The sequence below is a fragment of the Oncorhynchus mykiss genome, chromosome 2, assembly GCF_013265735.2.
Source record: "Oncorhynchus mykiss isolate Arlee chromosome 2, USDA_OmykA_1.1, whole genome shotgun sequence".
NCBI classification, from domain to species: Eukaryota; Metazoa; Chordata; class Actinopteri; order Salmoniformes; family Salmonidae; genus Oncorhynchus; species Oncorhynchus mykiss.
This window is the reverse complement of record NC_048566.1, coordinates 15,714,459-15,729,780: the sequence shown is the minus strand read 5'-3', so window position 1 is coordinate 15,729,780 and position 15,322 is coordinate 15,714,459. Positions and strand designations below refer to the sequence as shown.

At 41.1% G+C, this 15,322-nt stretch overlaps 1 protein-coding gene across 1 annotated transcript in view; it reads right to left on the bottom strand.

The window, feature by feature from the left end:
• Positions 1-217: 217 nt before the first annotated feature.
• The window catches only part of LOC110535950 (nuclear receptor ROR-gamma-like), a 28,378-nt gene continuing 13,273 nt past the window's right edge, over positions 218-15,322 (bottom strand). The window contains exons 3-11 of the mRNA XM_036939143.1: positions 6,989-7,074; positions 6,724-6,865; positions 6,240-6,563; positions 5,907-6,136; positions 5,336-5,468; positions 5,081-5,188; positions 3,659-3,769; positions 1,824-1,933; positions 218-532 (exon numbers count right to left, since the gene is read on the bottom strand). Coding sequence (XP_036795038.1) covers positions 374-532; positions 1,824-1,933; positions 3,659-3,769; positions 5,081-5,188; positions 5,336-5,468; positions 5,907-6,136; positions 6,240-6,563; positions 6,724-6,865; positions 6,989-7,074 — 1,403 coding nt within the window. The 3' untranslated portion in view covers positions 218-373. The remainder of the gene's footprint in view (positions 533-1,823; positions 1,934-3,658; positions 3,770-5,080; positions 5,189-5,335; positions 5,469-5,906; positions 6,137-6,239; positions 6,564-6,723; positions 6,866-6,988; positions 7,075-15,322) is intronic.

The window sequence follows — 15,322 nt, the reverse complement described above, 5'->3', positions numbered from 1 at the left end:
AAGCATTCAAAGTCATTTCATCTCATGTTATCAATGCATTCTCATGTGTCTGTGTCTCTGTGTGTCTAAGTTTGTGTGTCTGTGTCTCTGTGTATGTGTCTCTGAGTGTTTGTGTGTCTCTAAGTGTCTGTGTGTGTCTGTGTCTCTGTGTCTGTGTGTGTCTGTGTCTCTGTGTAAGTGTTTGTGTCTCTGAGTGTCTGTGTCTCTGTGTGTCTGTGTCTCTGAGTGTCTGTGTCTCTGTGTAAGTGTTTGTGTCTCTGAGTGTCTGTGTCTCTGTGTGTCTGTGTGTGTTTGTGTGTGTCTGTCTGTCTACTGTATGCATGTTTCTTTGTCTAATTATCTGTCAACATGTACGGTGCAGTTCAGAGGGAGTTCACAGGGAGTCCACAGAAGGCAGGTCAGAGGTGAACAGCTCCTTGTATAGAGGAGGGAAGACAGAGTGGACGGTGAGCGGGTAGCGCTGGCTGAACCAGTGCAGCTTCTCCACATGAAGACTGCACAGAGACCGCAACACTGACACCTTCTGGTAGAGCTGGGGACATCACACACACAGCTAGTCAATGACAGTTCTACACACTGTCCAGTGAAGTCATAGAGGGTAAACACCAGTGGAGGAAAAAGTACTCAATTGTCATACTTGAGTAAAAGTAAAGATACCTAAACAGAAAATGACTCACGTAAAAGTTAAAGTCACTCAGTAAAATACTACTTGAGTAAAAGTCCAAAAGTATTAGGTTAAAAATATACTTAAGTATCAAAAGTAAATGGAATTGCTCAAATGTTCTTAAGTATCAAAATGAAAATAATAAACCATTTCAATGTCCTTATATTAAGCAAACCAGATGGCAACATAAAAACATAATTTACAGCTAGCCAGGGGCACACTCCAACACTCAGACATCATTTACAGCTAGCCAGGGGCACACTCCAACACTCAGACATGATTTACAGCTAGCCAGGGGCACACTCCAACACTCAGACATAATTTACAGCTAGCCAGGGGCACACTCCAACACTCAGACATCATTTACAGCTAGCCAGGGGCACACTCCAACACTCAGACATCATTTACAGCTAGCCAGGGGCACACTCCAACACTCAGACATAATTTACAGCTAGCCAGGGGCACACTCCAACACTCAGACATAATTTACAGCTAGCCAGGGGCACACTCCAACACTCAGACATCATTTACAGATAGCCAGGGGCACACTCCAACACTCAGACATCATTTACAGCTAGCCAGGGGCACACTCCAACACTCAGACATCATTTACAGATAGCCAGGGGCACACTCCAACACTCAGACATAATTTACAGCTAGCCAGGGGCACACTCCAACACTCAGACATCATTTACAGCTAGCCAGGGGCACACTCCAACACTCAGACATCATTTACAAATGTAGCATTTGTGTTTAGGGAGTCCGCCAGATCAAAGGCAGTAGGGATGACCAGGGATGTTCTCTTCATAAGTGTGTGAATTGGAACATTCTCCTGTCAAAATGTAACGAGTACTTTTGGGTATCAGGGAAAATGTATGGAGTAAAAAGTACATTATTTTCTTTAGGAATGTAGTGAAGTAAAAGTAAAAGTTGACAAAAATATAATATAGTAAAGTAAAGTACAGATACCCCAAAAAACTACTTAAGTTGTACTTTAAATTATTTTTACTTAAGTACTTTACACCACTGGTAACGCTCTCCACTCACTACTCCGTCAAACTTGAATGCGTGAGTGTGTGTCTGTGAGTGTGTATGTGCAAGTGCCTGTGTGTGTGTGCCTGTGTGTGTGCGTGTATGTGTAAGTGACTATGTGTGTTACCTTGTGCTGAAGACTCTCCTGGTTGTCTCTGCGTAGCATGTGACTGAGGCATACCTCCAAGTCTCTTCTCATTCTATGTACTCTGCCTCTATCCTCAAGACAGGGGCGATCTACACACACACACACAAAAATACACACAAAAAAAGATTAAAAGAGATAAAATAGATAATGTTATACCATTAATCAGCTTATTATGTTCTATGATTTTACAGATCTATGACTTTACGGAACTATGACTTTACGGATCTATGACTTTACAGATCTATGACTTTACAGAGCTAGGACTTTACAGATCTATGACTTTACGGATCTATGACTATGACTTTATGGATCTATGACTTTATGGATATATGACTATGACTTTATGGATCTATGACTTTATGGATATATGACTATGACTTTATGGATCTATGACTTTACAGATCTATGACTTTTCAGATCTAGGACTTTACAGATCTATGACTTTACGGATCTATGACTATGACTTTATGGATCTATGACTTTATGGATATATGACTATGACTTTATGGATATATGACTATGACTTTATGGATCTATGACTTTATGGATATATGACTTTATGGATCTATGACTTTATGGATATATGACTATGACTTTATGGATATATGACTATGACTTTATGGATCTATGACTTTATGGATCTATGACTTTATGGATCTATGACTTTATGGATCTATGACTTTATGGATCTATGACTTTATGGATCTATGACTTTATGGATATATGACTATGACTTTATGGATATATGACTATGACTTTATGGATCTATGACTTTATGGATCTATGACTTTATGGATATATGACTATGACTTTATGGATATATGACTATGACTTTATGGATCTATGACTTTATGGATATATGACTTTATGGATATATGACTTTATGGATCTATGACTTTATGGATCTATGACTATGACTTTATGGATCTATGACTTTATGGATATATGACTTTATGGATATATGACTTTATGGATCTATGACTTTATGGATCTATGACTATGACTTTATGGATCTATGACTTTATGGATCTATGACTTTATGGATATATGACTTTATGGATATATGACTTTATGGATATATGACTATGACTTTACGGATCTATTACTTTATGGATATATGACTATGACTTTATGGATCTATGACTTTATGGATATATGACTTTATGGATATATGACTTTATGGATATATGACTATGACTTTACGGATCTATTACTTTATGGATATATGACTATGACTTTATGGATCTATGACTATGACTTTATGGATCTATGACTTTACTGATTTATGACTTTACGGATCTATGACTTTATGGATCTATGACTATGACTTTATGGATCTATGACTTTACTGATTTATGACTTTACGGATCTATGACTTTATGGATATATGACTATGACTTTATGGATCTATGACTATGACTTTACGGATCTATGACTTTATGGATCTATGACTATGACTTTATGGATCTATGACTTTACAGATCTATGACTATGACTTTATGGATCTATGACTATGACTTTATGGATCTATGACTTTATGGATATATGACTTTATGGATATATGACTATGACTTTATGGATATATGACTATGACTTTATGGATCTATGACTATGACTTTATGGATCTATGACTATGACTTTATGGATCTATGACTTTACTGATTTATGACTTTACGGATCTATGACTTTATGGATATATGACTTTACGGATCTGTGACTTTACAGATCTATGACTTTGCTGATCTATAACTTTATTGTACTAAGATTATCTGCAGTATCATTTTACAGAATGTGTGTACATTTGTGTGTCTTACCTGGGTTAATGAGCACCAGTGAGCTGAAGAGAGCCATCTGCTGCTCAGTCAGTCTCAGGGCACACACACTGTGAGCGAAGTCAAACACCGCCACCATCAGATCACCACAGCCTGGAACAACACAGGTAACAGAGTTAGCATCACTAAGACTAGGAACCAATTGGCAAAGTTAATATGAGATTGTGTCCTCTGTAATTATTGGGACAGTGAAGGTTTTTTTAATATTTTGGCTCTATACTCCAAAAGTTTGTATTTGAAGTTAAAGTTCAGAAGGTTAGACACACAAATATCATACAGCCTCCACATTAACGTAGAAGCGTTAGCAAACATATTCTATTCTTTACAATAAAAGTGACTCCAAAATGACACAAAGCATCATTTACCATTAATTTCTATTGGGCACAAAATAATCTGAAACACAACCAAAACAAACAGCAAATGCATCCAATAAATGTCTTGAGTCACAAGCTTGATGTAATCATTGTGTGCTATGAATATGGGACCAAATACTTAACTTTTTACTATTTTAATACACATATATGTGAATTCGTCCCAATCATTTTGGTCCCCTAAAATGGGCGTGCTATGTAACCTCAAATTAAAGAGGACAGTCTGCACTTTTAACTCAGTCATGGTTTGATTTCAAATCCAAACTTTTGGAGTATAGAGCCATAAGAATAAACAATACTTTACTTTCCCAATAATTATGGAGGGCAGTGTAGCATCCATTCAACAGCTAAGACTAGGAACCAATGGACTAACCCAGAGACTTGAAAAGTTCACTGTAGCATCCATTCAACAGCTAAGACTAGGAACCAATGGACTAACCCAGAGACTTGAAAAGTTCACTGTAGCATCCATTCAACAGCTAAGACTAGGAACCAATGGACTAACCCAGAGACTTGAAAAGTTCACTGTAGCATCCATTCAACAGCTAAGACTAGGAACCAATGGACTAACCCAGAGACTTGAAAAGTTCACTGTAGCATCCATTCAACAGCTAAGACTAGGAACCAATGGACTAACCCAGAGACTTGAAAAGTTCACTGTAGCATCCATTCAACAGCTAAGACTAGGAACCAATGGACTAACCCAGAGACTTGAAAAGTTCACTGTAGCATCCATTCAACAGCTAAGACTAGGAACCAATGGACTAACCCAGAGACTTGAAAAGTTCACTGTAGCATCCATTCAACAGCTAAGACTAGGAACCAATGGACTAACCCAGAGACTTGAAAAGTTCACTGTAGCATCCATTCAACAGCTAAGACTAGGAACCAATGGACTAACCCAGAGACTTGAAAAGTTCACTGTAGCATCCATTCAACAGCTAAGACTAGGAACCAATGGACTAACCCAGAGACTTGAAAAGTTCACTGTAGCATCCATTCAACAGCTAAGACTAGGAACCAATGGACTAACCCAGAGACTTGAAAAGTTCAGTGCTGCCAAACTTCCCATCGAAGAAGACGGTGCTGTTCTCTGTGTTAAAACACCTGCTCATTCTAACCAGAACCACCTCCATCGATCCTGACAGAGAGAGATGGAGGGGGGAGAGAGAGAGAGAGAGAGAGGGTCAAGAATGTTTAATAATGGCAATGTGCACTTCTTACAGGAATACTTTTCTTGAGAGAGGACAGTGTAGTAAGTAGTGATTGACAGGTGGATTCGGCTCACCAGTCTTGAGCAGGGTGATCTGGTCGTTCTGTCCAAGCCCACGGAACCCTGGGATGCGTTTGGCAAACTCCACCACGTACTGTACCGCTTCAGTCAGCCTCACAGCACAGTGCTGCCACATCTCATCTACTGACTGGAGACAGCGAGGGAGGGAGGGAGGGAGGGAGGGAGGGAGGGAGGGAGGGAGGGAGGGAGGGAGGGAGGGAGACAAGAGAAAAAGAGAGGTGTGAGGGGAGAGGGAATTCCAAAAAGAGGTGAAAAGGAGAAGAGAGAAACAAGATGTCTTCACATCTGGGGCGGCAGATAGCCTAGTGGATAGAGCATTGTACTAGTAACTGAAAGGTTGCAAGATCAAGTCCCCGAGCTGACTAGGTAAAAATCTGTTCCTAGGCCGTCATTGAAAATGAGAATTTGTTCTTAACCGGCTAGTTAAATAAAGGTCAAATAAAAAATAAAATGAAAAACTTGATTTCAGGGGTCAGACTTCTTTTAACTTATTAATGAAACTGTTATTTATTACTGATGACTGACTGATGATTTATAAGAGACCAGTGATGTGTTGGTACAGTACCTTGCTCTGGTAGGCATGGATCTCCTCTCTGCTGAACAACTTCCATCTCAGAGCCTGTAGTTCCTCTAGTCTGAACTGACTGGTGTCCCTATGGGACCGCACGACACTGTCACACAGCTCCTCTATGTGTAGCAGGGAGGGGCGGTAAGGGCAGTAGGGGTCTTCTGGGTCAAACGGTCTAATTCCCATCCCTATCGTCTGGTCAGGAGACGGCTGACGGGAGTCGAACCCTGAAGAAGACGGAGTGAGAAGGAGGAAGGGCTAATAGATATTAAACAGTGCTGGTCTGATGATGTGTTCGAGTGTGTGTACAGTATGTATCCACTGCCTTACCTCTTTCGTCTGAGTGCCCACTACCAGGAGACACACAGGAGCCCTGGTAGGCCAGACCTGGAGCCTGGGACTCGCCTGGGGAGCACACCAGGTAGGGGAGCACATCTGTCGGGCAGGGTGGCAGCTCTGGCTCTCCAGGGAAGGAGTAGGCCGGAGCCGGGGCCTGGAGCAGGTGGGGTGTCCGGAAACGGTATGCCTTGCTGGGGTAGGGCAGGGCGGGCTGGGCCTCTGCCTGGAGATGCTGCTGCTGCAGCTGACGGTGTCTCTCCACCTCGGCACGCAGAGACTCCCGCTGACGTTTCGACATCCGACCAAACTTCACCGCTGGGGAAACAAAAACAGTTTGTGGTGGAGATGAGTTGAATTACCCTCATTTAAAGTTAAATAAAATATATATTTTTAAGTAAAGTGATTTAAAAGTGTGTATTTATTCAACATTTACTTTACCAGGAGACATCTTTTTTTATGTGTGTGCGTGTCTCACCATCCCGGCTCATGCCCTGGGTCACACACTTCTGCAGTCGGCAGCTCTGGCAACGGTTGCGGCTGGCTCTGTCTATAGGACAGTTACTCTGTCTGGAACAGGAGTAGGACACGGACGGCAGCTGGCTACGCCGGAAAAAACCCTGAGGGGGAGAGAAGACCATTGACATAACCAATGAAACCCCTGGAAATAAGTCATCTGACCACACAGTTTGTTATGTCTGCTTGGTCAGAGAGAAATCAGGTGTGTAGTGCTGCAGTCTCACCTTGCAGCCCTCGCAGGTGATGACTCCATAGTGAACTCCTGATGATTTATCACCACAGATCTTACAGGGAATCACCTCAATCTGAGCTACACACACAATAACACACACATTACAGTTCACACACATTACAGTTAACAGTAACACAATACAGTTAACACACACATTACAGTTAACACACACACATTACAGTTAACACACACACATTACAGTTAACAGTAACATAATACAGTTAACACACATATTACAGTTAACACACACACATTACAGTTAACAGTAACACAATACAGTTAACACACACACATTACAGTTAACACACACACATTACAGTTAACAGTAACATAATACAGTTAACACACACATTACAGTTAACACACACACATTACAGTTAACAGTAACACAATACAGTTAACACACACATTACAGTTCACAGTAACACAAACACCTGTGGACTACGTTGGCCAGAAGAGCCAATGTAGCCAATGTCCAAACCCAGATCTTTCAGAACTACAGTGTGAGCCCATTCAGAACTGTCTATCAAGGAGATAAGGGAGACTTAGGGGGACTTATGGAGACTTATGGAGACTTAGGGAGACTTAAGGGGACTTAGGGGGACTTATGGAGACTTAGGGAGACTTAGGGAGACTTAGGGAGACTTAGGGAGACTTAAGGGGACTTAGGGGGACTTATGGAGACTTAGGGAGACTTAGGGAGACTTAAGGGGACTTAGGGGGACTTATGGAGACTTAGGGAGACTTAGGGAGACTTAGGGAGACTTAAGGGGACTTAGGGGGACTTATGGAGACTTAGGGAGACTTAGGGAGACTTATGGAGACTTAGGGGGACTTATGGAGACTTAGGGAGACTTAGGGAGACTTAGGGAGACTTAGGGGGACTTAGGGGGACTTAGGGGGACTTAGGGGGACTTAGGGAGACTTAGGGAGACTTAGGGGGACTTATGGAGACTTAGGGAGACTTAGGGAGACTTAGGGAGACTTAGGGAGACTTATGGAGACTTAGGGAGACTTAGGGAGACTTAGGGAGACTTAAGGGGACTTAGGGGGACTTATGGAGACTTAGGGAGACTTAGGGAGACTTAGGGAGACTTAGGGAGACTTAGGGAGACTTAAGGGGACTTAGGGGGACTTATGGAGACTTAGGGAGACTTAGGGAGACTTAGGGAGACTTAGGGGGACTTATGGAGACTTAGGGAGACTTAGGGAGACTTAGGGAGACTTAGGGGGACTTAGGGGGACTTAGGGGGACTTATGGAGACTTAGGGAGACTTAGGGAGACTTAGGGGGACTTATGGAGACTTAGGGAGACTTAGGGAGACTTAGGGGGACTTATGGAGACTTAGGGAGACTTAGGGAGACTTAGGGAGACTTAGGGAGACTTATGGAGACTTAGGGAGACTTAGGGAGACTTAAGGGGACTTAGGGGGACTTATGGAGACTTAGGGAGACTTAGGGAGACTTAGGGAGACTTAGGGAGACTTAGGGAGACTTAGGGAGACTTAAGGGGACTTAGGGGGACTTATGGAGACTTAGGGAGACTTAGGGAGACTTAGGGAGACTTAGGGGGACTTATGGAGACTTAGGGAGACTTAGGGAGACTTAGGGAGACTTAGGGAGACTTAGGGGGACTTAGGGGGACTTAGGGGGACTTATGGAGACTTAGGGAGACTTAGGGAGACTTAGGGGGACTTATGGAGACTTAGGGAGACTTAGGGAGACTTAGGGAGACTTATGGAGACTTATGGAGACTTAGGGAGACTTAGGGGGACTTAGGGGGACTTAGGGGGACTTATGGAGACTTAGGGAGACTTAGGGAGACTTAGGGGAGAAGAGAAAGTGAAATATAGATGATGGTAAAGAGAATTGAGGGCAGGAAGGGGAAAGAGAAACCTAGACTGCAGAGAGGTAACATTAACACAAAATCAGAAAGTTGGTTGACCACACAAATATGGAGTGGAAAACGGGTTTTTGGTCTGTGTACGTGACACCTGATTACGTGACACCTGCGTTGTGTGTGTTCAGCAGGTATGTCAGTATATCTATCCCACTGAGGTTTGACCATTCCCCTAACAAATCAACAACACTTCACATGAACACACACAAACACACACACGCAGCTTTGCAACAATAATACGGGCTTGTTAAAAAGAGACAGTTTGCTTGGTTGTCATCAAACTTTGCAATCAGAGTGAAAGAATTAACATTCTGTTTTCCTCTCATTAGCATTTCTTACATTGTTAAAAATGAACCGAATGACATCAAATACACAGCGACAGACAGAAGAGACAACAGTAGAGGGGGAATATTTGCGAATGGAGAGAGGAAGAGGAGGTGAAGGTGTCAACCTCAGTCTTTTCAAGTGGTTAACTGGCTTCTCTTTTGCTCTGACTATCCTTCTTTCATCTCACCTCTCGCTCTCTCCATCCCTCTCTCTCTATCTGTCTCATAAAGGATAGTGCTGCCAGTAATAGAGTCTTTCATCTTGGTTGACACTGTCAGGAATGTCCATCCCCCCCACCCCCCACCCTCTTCCTCCCCCCTCCTCATCATTCAACAAATCATACATTATTACATTCAGAACATATGAAAATAAATACGCTATTCTGTCGTGATTTTAGAGTTCGGGAAGAGTGTTTGTCTTTCTTTGTGTTGGTGTGTGTAAGTTAGTTTGTCAAGCGGTGAGACAATCCCTTGTGTTTACAGTACAGCATTTAATTGTGTGAAATGTGTGTGTCAGTGTGTCAAGTGTTTGTGCCCTCTTTTCAGGTGCCACAGGAATCTCCCAGAGGCCGTAAGAGAGGGCAGTCTGCGGTGAAACTGAGAAACCCCCTGCACATCTGATATAATACACACTAAACTGAACATCTGATATAATACACACTAAACTGCACATCTGATATAATACACACTAAACTGAACATCTGATATAATACACACTAAACTGCACATCTGATATAATACACACTAAACTGCACATCTGATATAATACACACTAAACTGAACATCTGATATAATACACACTAAACTGAACATCTGATATAATACACACTAAACTGCACATCTGATATAATACACACTAAACTGAACATCTGATATAATACACACTAAACTGCACATCTGATATAATACACACTAAACTGCACATCTGATATAATACACACTAAACTGCACATCTGATATAATACACACTAAACTGCACATCTGATATAATACACACTAAACTGCACATCTGATATAATACACACTAAACTGCACATCTGATATAATACACACTATACTGCACATCTGATATAATACACACTAAACTGCACATCTGATATAATACACACTAAACTGCACATCTGATATAATACACACTAAACTGCACATCTGATATAATACACACTAAACTGCACATCTGATATAATACACACTAAACTGCACATCTGATATAATACACACTATACTGCACATCTGATATAATACACACTAAACTGAACATCTGATAGAATACACACTAAACTGAACATCTGATATAATACACACTAAACTGCACATCTGATATAATACACACTAAACTGCACATCTGATATAATACACACTAAACTGCACATCTGATATAATACACACTAAACTGCACATCTGATATAATACACACTAAACTGAACATCTGATATAATACACACTAAACTGAACATCTGATATAATACACACTATACTGCACATCTGATATAATACACACTAAACTGCACATCTGATAGAATACACACTAAACTGCACATCTGATATAATACACACTAAACTGCACATCTGATATAATACACACTAAACTGAACATCTGATATAATACACACTAAACTGCACATCTGATAGAATACACACTATACTGCACATCTGATATAATACACACTATACTGCACATCTGATATAATACACACTAAACTGCACATCTGATATAATACACACTAAACTGCACATCTGATATAATACACACTAAACTGAACATCTGATATAATACACACTAAACTGAACATCTGATATAATACACACTATACTGCACATCTGATATAATACACACTAAACTGCACATCTGATAGAATACACACTAAACTGCACATCTGATATAATACACACTAAACTGCACATCTGATATAATACACACTAAACTGAACATCTGATATAATACACACTAAACTGCACATCTGATAGAATACACACTATACTGCACATCTGATATAATACACACTATACTGCACATCTGATATAATACACACTAAACTGAACATCTGATATAATACACACTAAACTGCACATCTGATAGAATACACACTATACTGCACATCTGATATAATACACACTATACTGCACATCTGATATAATACACACTAAACTGCACATCTGATATAATACACACTAAACTGCACATCTGATATAATACACACTAAACTGAACATCTGATATAATACACACTAAACTGCACATCTGATATAATACACACTATACTGCACATCTGATAGAATACACACTAAACTGCACATCTGATATAATACACACTATACTGCACATCTGATATAATACACACTAAACTGCACATCTGATAGAATACACACTAAACTGCACATCTGATAGAATACACACTATACTGCACATCTGAAAAGAGTAACAAACTATAACCCTAAAGACTGCATGCATGGTATTGTCTATGTGCAGTAAAACAGCTGAACAACACTTCATGAAAACTGACTAATTGTGTGAGAATGTTAATGGGAAAGTGGATAGACAGAATGGATGGGTGGGTAGATAAAACATGTAGAGTGACTGCCTGCAAAACTGTATAGAGAGAGAGCTAAAGAGAGAGAGAGAGTGTCAGTGGTCTCTGTTTTTTTCTCTCTCAGTTCTGATTCTCAACCTCAAACAACAGGAAACCAACCTGACCCACAATCTTTCACTGTTGACGCACATACACACATGTATGCTTCTATCTTTTCCATTCATTTGGGATTGAGGACCAGTATGTACTGCAGGGCTGTATGAGGATCAGCAATACCATAGACAACATATGGTGTGGGATGTGGACTCATCTCCACATTAGATCATTGATGATTGAAAACACTTACGAATAATTTGCAACTGCCACAGCAAACTGTGTTTCCATCTCGGTCCCTATCTCTCAAACTCACCCTCTATCTCTCTATTCTCTTTCTTCATCTTATTCTGAAGCCACATTGCTGATATTGGTCGATTTCCTCTATGCGTCCTTTATTCTCATATCTCTCCACCTACACAGACCACAGGCCTCTAGATAAATCTCTCTCTCAAATATATCTATAGATCTCCATCACCTAGACCAGTCAGTGATCTTCTGTGATGTGCACAGCAGCCCTATCTTTAACTGTTACAGGCATCTCTACCCCAGGCAGCCCTATCCATCTAGTTAAGCTCAACAGCTAACCTGGCTAACAGCTAACCTGGCTAACTGCTGACCTGGCTAACTGCTGACCTGGCTAACAGCTAACCTGGCTAACTGCTAACCTGGCTAACTGCTGACCTGGCTAACAGCTAACCTGGCTAACTGCTAACCTGGCTAACTGCTGACCTGGCTAACAGCTAACCTGGCTAACAGCTAACCTGGCTAACTGCTGACCTGGCTAACAGCTAACCTGGCTAACTGCTAACCTGGCTAACAGCTAACCTGGCTCCAACTTCATCAGTGCCGTCATTTACCCAGCCTCCTTCACATCTGTTGATAGCACCAGTGGTGGTATTGCTGGAGCGGATGAGGAGCGATGGCAGCTAGCTAATATAACATGACCTCTTACACGTCTGTCTCCTCTGACTAGTCACCATGGTAGTGTCTGCTACGGCACTATGGGCCTGGGACATCCTACACACTAACAAACAGCAGCTCGTCTAGGGATGGCAGGTGGATCCATGTTACTGTTCTCAACCTTTACTTGACTTTTCAATCTCCCCTCAGTGTAGTAAATTATGATATGGTCTCGACAGTTACTGAAATGATACTATTGACACTGAGTTCTCAGTCCCCCCTCATCCCATCCCTGATCTCTTTAGCCAAACCAGCTATAGGTCAGATACAGAAAAGAGAGGGAATTACTGATCTAAATTAAGAAAGAAAAGCGGGAGAGAGAGTTGAGAGAGAGAGATAATAGAAGATGAGAGTAACAGTGAGTGAGAGAGACGTGACTGGTAAGGAGAGAGGGAGATAATAGAAGATGAGAGTAACAGTGAGTGAGAGAGAAGTGACTGGTAAGGAGAGAGGGAGATAATAGAAGATGAGAGTAACAGTGAGTGAGAGAGACGTGACTGGTAAGGAGAGAGGGAGATAATAGAAGATGAGAGTAACAGTGTGTGAGAGAGACGTGACTGGTAAGGAGAGAGGGAGATAATAGAAGATGAGAGTAACAGTGAGTGAGAGAGAAGTGACTGGTAAGAAGAGAGGGAAAGTGGGGATAGCACCACTAGAGAGATAAATGTTATGCAACACTAGTCCACAGATACACATATAATCTCTATTCCCCTCCCTCATCATCTTCCCTCTCTGTCAATGAGCATCAGAAATCACCTAGGCTACAACTGGATTGTGGATTGCATTAGCCGCCCCGACATACAAGTACTTTGGAGTATGTCTAGACGGTGCACTCTTCTTCTCTCAGCACATATCAAAGCTGCAGGCTAAAGTTAAATCTAGACTTGGTTTCCTCTATCGTAATCGCTCCTCTTTCACCCCAGCTGCCAAACTAACCCTGATTCAGATGACCATCCTACCCATGCTAGATTACAGAGACATCATTTATAGATCGGCAGGTAAAGGTGCTCTGGAACGGCTAGATGTCCTTTACCATTCTGCCATCAGATTTTCCACCAATACTCCTTAAAGGACACATCACTGCACTCTATACTCCTCTGTAAACTGGTCATCTCTGTTTACCCGTCGCAAGACCCACTGGTTGATGCTTATTTATAAAACCTTCTTAGGCCTCACTCCCCCCTATCTGAGATATCTACTACAGCCCTCATCCTCCACATACAACACCTGTCGTGTCAGTCATATTCTGTTAAAGGTCCCCAAACCACACACATCCCTGGGTCGCTCCTCTTTTCAGTTCGCTGCAGCTAGCGACTGGAACGAGCTACAACAAACACTCAAACTGGACAGTTTTATCTCAATCTCTTCATTCAAAGACTCAGTCATGGAAACAATAAACAATAAACAAGTCAATAACATAGTAGAAAGAAAAAAGAGTCTATATACATTGTGTGCAAAAGGCATGAGGAGGTAGGCGAATAGTTACAATTTAGCAGATTAACATTGGAGTGATAAATGATCAGATGGTCATGTGCAGGTAGAGATACTGGTGTGCAAAAGAGCAGAAAGGTAAATAAAATAAAAACAGTATGGGGATGAGGTAGGTAAATTGGGTGGGCTATATACCGATGGACTATGTACAGCTGCAGCGATCGGTTAGCTGCTCAGACAGCTGATGTTTAAAGTTGGTGAGGGAGATTAAAGTCTCCAACTTCAGCGATTTTGTGTTTGTTTTGTGCTGCTACCATGTTGTTGTCATGTGTTGCTGCCTTGGGTCTCTCTTTATGTAGTGTTGTGGTGTCTCTCTTGTTGTGATGTGTGTTTTGTCCTATATTTATTTCTGATTTTTAATCCTCCATCCCTGTAGGAGGCCTTTTGTCGTTTGGTAGGCCATCATTGTAAATAAGAATTTGTTCAAAACTGACTTAAATAAAAGGTTAAATAAAGGTTAAATAAAAAATAAATACATTCATAACCCTTGACTTATTCCACATTTGGTTGTGTTACAACCTAAATTCAAAATGGATTAAATATAATTTATTTTCACACATCGACACACAATATCCCATCTTGACAACGTGAAAATATGTTTTTAGAAATTCTAGCAATTTTGGGGGAAATGCAATACAGAAATATCTCATTTCTAGTTGAAGTCGGAAGTTTACATACACCTTAGCCAAATACATTTAAACTCAGTTTTTCAAACTTCATGACATTTAATCCTAGTAAAAATTCCCTGTCTTAGGTCAGTTAGGATCACCACTTCATTTTAAGAATGTGAAATACCAGAATAATAGTAGAGAGAATGATTTATTTCAGCTTTCCTTTCTTTCATCACATTCCCAGTGGGTCAGAAGTTTACATACACTCAATTAGTATTTGGTAGCATTGCCTTTAAATTGTTTAACTTTGGTCAAACGTTTCAGGTAGCCTTCCACAAGCGTCCCACAATAAGTTGGGTAAATTTTGGCCCATTCCTCCTGACAGAGCTGGTGTAACTGGGTCAGGTTTGTA